Source organism: Cebus imitator, unplaced genomic scaffold (assembly GCF_001604975.1).
Source record: "Cebus imitator isolate Cc_AM_T3 unplaced genomic scaffold, Cebus_imitator-1.0 Scaffold553, whole genome shotgun sequence".
In the NCBI taxonomy this organism is placed as follows: domain Eukaryota; kingdom Metazoa; phylum Chordata; class Mammalia; order Primates; family Cebidae; genus Cebus; species Cebus imitator.
This window is the reverse complement of record NW_016107868.1, coordinates 307,101-312,520: the sequence shown is the minus strand read 5'-3', so window position 1 is coordinate 312,520 and position 5,420 is coordinate 307,101. Positions and strand designations below refer to the sequence as shown.

At 36.4% G+C, this 5,420-nt stretch overlaps 1 protein-coding gene across 1 annotated transcript in view; it reads right to left on the bottom strand.

Moving 5' to 3' along the window:
- Window positions 1-5,420, bottom strand: part of NAA35 (N-alpha-acetyltransferase 35, NatC auxiliary subunit) — an 81,992-nt gene that overhangs the window by 3,221 nt on the left and 73,351 nt on the right. Inside the window, exons 18-22 of the mRNA XM_017515609.2 lie at window positions 4,007-4,143; window positions 3,111-3,178; window positions 2,276-2,416; window positions 1,855-1,977; window positions 1,210-1,245 (exon numbers count right to left, since the gene is read on the bottom strand). Of these exons, the coding sequence (XP_017371098.1) occupies window positions 1,210-1,245; window positions 1,855-1,977; window positions 2,276-2,416; window positions 3,111-3,178; window positions 4,007-4,143 (505 nt within the window). The remainder of the gene's footprint in view (window positions 1-1,209; window positions 1,246-1,854; window positions 1,978-2,275; window positions 2,417-3,110; window positions 3,179-4,006; window positions 4,144-5,420) is intronic.

Below are 5,420 nucleotides of genomic sequence, written 5' to 3'. Positions count from 1 at the left end.
GCCTCCTGAGTCGCTGGGATTACAGGCACGCACCACCATGCCCAGCTAATTTTTTGTATTTTTAGTAGAGACGGGGTTTCACCGTGTTGACCAGGCCCCATGTTGACCAGGATGGTCTCGATCTCTTGACCTCGTGATCTACCCGCCTCGGCCTCCCAAAGTGCTGGGATTATAGGCTTGAGCCACTGCGCCCAGCTATTATATTTCTTTTAATACAGAACTCCATTTCAATTAACTCTGAATTGAAAGGGCTACCTTATCTTGCATTCCTGAATAACAACAACAACAAAAAATTAGCCTGCAAAGTCCTGAAACAGCAGCACAGTATAGTATTTGGAGCACCGACTGATCTTTGAATAAATGAATGAAGTTTCACTAAATGAAATATGCCATGTATCATAGGTGTCTCCTCAAATTTTTACACCCCCCTTTATATTTTCTTAGATGGTATACATGATTTTTAAAAAAGTGTCTTCCCTATCCCCTCTTCCAAGGCACTCTGTGCTTCTCTCCAAGGAAGGAAACAAATCTACCAATTTTGATGTATCATTCTAAAGATATTTTATATTCACATACATACATATAGGCTTCCTTGCCCCCTTTGATTGAAACTGCACCATACTATGCAAATTATTTAAATTGCACCTTTCTTTTTAGACTTCTTAAATCATAAAGAGCATTCCATCACAAAGGTCTTCCTTGTCCTTTTTAAGGCTGCATAGTATTGCATCATATGACTATATCATAATTTATTAGTCCCTGTTGTTAGATACTACTGTTTCTTCCAATTTTTTGCTATTAGAAATCCTGCTACAAAAAATATTCTTATATTCATCACTTTCACTTCCTATATGTGTTCATGTATCTATATAAGATAAATCCCAAAAAGCAGAATTACTGGATCTAAGCATTTATGATTTTTTGACAAACACTGCTAAGCTACCTGTCTATGGAAGTTGTCCCAAGATATACTTCCCAAAACAGTATGTACATGTTACAGGTAACTTTTAGAAAATAAACGTATTTCAATAAAGTTAGGGATATGGTAAATTATTAAAATACCAAAAGCCTGAAAAAATTTTTCCCCAAGTTTATTTTGATATCTCAGTCTTCAAAAGCAATAACCTTTCTTTTAAATGGTCAAGTGAAATAAGGTTGTCCTGTGACAACGGGCCAGATCATTTTTAATATTTATGTAAGACACAGTTACATTTTAATAATTTTTGAGATTTTCACTCTAGTCACCTAGGCTGGAGGGCAACGGTGCAATCTCAACTCACAGCCACCTCCCGCGTTTGAGCAATTCTCCTGCCTCAGCCTCCCCAGTAGCTGGGATTACAGGCATGTACCACCATGCCTGGCTAATTTGTATTTTTAGTACAGACAGGGTTTAACCATGTTGGCCAGGCTGGTGTCAAACTCCTGACCTCAGATGATCCACCTGCCTCGGCCTCCCAAAGTGCTGAGATTATAGGCGTGAGTCACTGCGCTCAGCCCCTTTGACAAACTACTGATTAAAACAGAACTGTTTCAATGCTAATATTTTGAGCTACAAATCAGATCAGTCTGGATCTTAGGTTTATCCTTCTTACTTTATGGTTGTGAGTCTTAATTTGTCTTTGCATTGACTTCTGAATTTACACAAAGCAGGTATTTACATCACCTCATTCTTAAAGTAATTTAAAGTCTGACAAGGTTAGTATGACAAAACTATCTGAAATCCTTCGCAGAAACATGACAAGCTCCATTCACTAATACTATAAAGTTCACTTTTATAATTAATTTTCATCCAGCTGTCAGAGATGTATTTCCTGCTACATTTTTCCCCTAGAATCATGGTGAATCCAGTCTCACCTCATGGTCCGGGTTAGGAATATTTTCCAATATCATTTTTGCCTGCTGAAAGTGTTTACTAGCTGCCACATACAGTTCAGGAGACTGAGGAGGAGGGCTGTATTTATTGAGGTCAGACATTTCCTAAAAAGGAGAAATATAATTCAAAACACATTTAATATGAACAACTCTAAAATCCCATTTCTAATTATTAAAGAATTCTACATTTTCTATTCACCATATACAGACACTGGGGCAAACATTCAGCACATCTCCCTAGTTTCAACTAGGTAATATATAATTCTCAACCCTCATATACTACCTCATATTATTCTTATAATTTAAATAATTACTAATGTAACAAGATGGCTAGGTACACAACAGCATCTCTTTAAGAAAGTTCAACTAAAAATTTCATGACAATTTCACTGAGCAGGTTCACCTTGAACTGTAAGTAGTGCACTGGTGGTGGGGTCATCACACTGTTGAGTGGAGGAAACCTGTGTTCATACCGAACTTGTTCACTATCAAGCTCAAACTTCGGTTTACGTACTTTGCCATCCATGTCAAATGCTACCATGGTCTAAAGGAAAAAGGACAAGAAAAAACATGACATCAATATGAAAAAGTGAGCACTCTCATCAATACAGAATAGAAAACAAAGAAACAGCTATTTAAAACCTTCAAGTAAATGCTTCTGAAGAAATGAGGACATATAATTTTCATAGCCACAGGTCCTATTTTCAAACGAAGTCCATGTTTTGCTTTATGCCTTTTAATGTAAGTTGCCTCAAATAATTTCTTGGACTGCCAAGTACAACATAAAAGTTAGTACCCATTACCTCTTGAAAAGGCCTGCTTTTGCTTAAGCCATTCGTAGTGGAGCTCACCCTCTTCCCAATACACTCCCCTAAAAAACCTAAACTCCATCTTTTCCAGGAAGCCTTGCCTGATCATCAATTAGAAGTACTCTCTTCCTTTTCACACTATCTGTCACAGATACATCAACAGGCCTGTCACTAAAGACTTGAAGCAAGGTCCATACAGAATTGGTATCTCCTGCAATGTACCCAGTACAAAGTATCTCACACACAGCAAGGGCTCAAATGGTTGTTGAACAAATTAATGATAATAAAGGTAATCTTCAAGCAGACAGGAAGTAAAACAAAGGTGAAATTAGAATCTGGAAAGAATCACAGAAGAGAGTTCATTTTAAATAAACCATATGATAGGAATACAGCTAAAAGGCAAAAAGAACTTCACTTTCAACAACTTACTTTAAACATTCCAGCACACATGTTCTGATATGCTTGGCTCATTGTGATCTCTCGGCTCAATGGGCGAACTGTAATTTAGAAAGAAAACTTCCATAATCTTTTCCTCATCCCTCTTGCATTATTGCAAAGAGAATCTAATTTTAAAAAATCTTCCAGCTTGTATACTAAATTAAAACTTCAGTTTGTTCATACAGGCTAAATTTTACTTATGGTCACAACCTACAAATAATAAAATATAATAATCATGCCCCAAATAGCTAACACTGTAAAATTCCAGTATGAAGTAATTATAACTTTTCTGAATTCACCCCCACAGAGACTTAAGCTCTTATATGGAAACCCGTGACTACAGTGATTTAATGACCCACCCAAACTGCTTTAAGTCCCAAGGAAAAAATATAAAGTCATATTTTATAATAATTGTAGGCAATATCCGTAGCCTTCCCTAAGTGATCAATAGGGCAGTCCCTTTCAAACAGTTCTCTTTTCTCATGGTTCTTGGATGATGCCTCAGGGTGTTCTGTGACCACCTTTTGGTGCCCACTCCCACAGCACAGCTCCAGAACTACTTCCCTCCTGCGCTATCAGGCTCTGTCAAAAGGTCAATGCGCTCCTGCTGTCTTGTTCCCTATATCTTACTTGCATACTCCACATGGCTACTTCTTGATCAATGATCCTCTGATACAAAGAATAGCAAAGAAATGAAAGCAAGGAAAGGAACCAAAAAGCTTGTATCATTAATACTGGGACTCAGTCTCTACCTTACAGTTTCTGAAGAAAAGAGGAACAAGAACTAAAATATAATGACTAATTCATGAAGTAGTTCTCCATCTAATTATTTATAAAAATTAAAGTATACTCTGTTCTTAAGTTTAAAAATAATCCACAGCACCTACCTTTCTTTTTTTTCTTTGTTTTCTTACTACTACGGCCTTTCTGCTGCTCTTCCATTATCCTCTCCTCTGCCATTTGAGAGCCATCGGCACGACTCAGTGTTGACATCAACCATGCATAAAGGAATTCAGAGAGATACCTTACAGGATACAAAATGTTAGTTAATCATAGGTGTCTAAATGAGACAGCTTCATCAACACGTATATTAACAATAATAGATATTTCAAATAATGCTTTAGGTCTTTAAAAACAGATCATTCGATTAGATAACAGATTAGATCTTATAAGAAATAAGCATAAGGATTAATTTTCTCTTTGTATACTTTACGACTTTCCAGAAGATTTCTTGATAATATATATATACATAAGCAAATCAAACAAATGCCTGTTAAGTTTTTATTACATCAGAACACATTTAGTTCAGTCTATAAATTTTTTCTTCTAATCACAAACCAAGCAAATAAAATCAAAGATAAACAATTACTGGCATTATATACACTCGTTCTTAAAAATTAAGAACACTCACATTTACAATTTACTTGAGTTTATTTAATAAATGAAATATAAAACAGAACATTCTACCAGACACTAATTTTTCAGAACTTTAATTAACACTGCTAAGGCAGAAAAGTATTCAAATCTAGGAGATATATATATACACACACACACACACTCTCTATAACAATAACAAATAAGAAAGCCTATAATTTCACATGGAGAGCAAACAATTCCTGGCCCTGAATTTAACATTTACTATAGTACCCTTTTATAGCATGTAACTGAATTTTGTTTCCCTGCCACCCTACAAAATTTGAGAGTCCATAACAACCCATATAGCATAATTCAAGTGAAGGATTTCTACAGGGAACTGATGGTGCCATCTACCTTCTGTTTAGCTAATCTAAGGAAACAAGAGTGAAGGGGAGAACTAAGATGCAGGCTTTTCTTCTTAAATATCAGGTACCTCAATGATCTTTTAAGTGCTTTATAAAAATTAATATACATTTATGTCTAAGGAGAGAGTGCTGATATTCTGTACCAAGGTTCTCAAATTGTCATCTCTGGGCCAGCAGTTCACCTGAGAACCAGTTAGAAACGCAAATTATTCGGTCTCACCCTAGACCTAACAGGTCAGAAATTCTAGGAACTTAGTCCAGAAATTTGTGTATTAATGCATTTTCCAAAAGAACAGGATACATGTTAAAGTTTAAGAATCACTGATTTTGCTGATGATTTTTAAAAAGTCCACATGCTTCAGGGATCATATGCATGAAAAACAACTAAAGATATCCTGGGGGCCGGGCGCGGTGGCTCAAGCCTGTAATCCCAGCACTTTGGGAGGCCAAGGCGGGTGGATCACGAGGTCAAGAGATCAAGACCATCCTGGTCAACATGGTGAAACCCCGTCTCTACTAA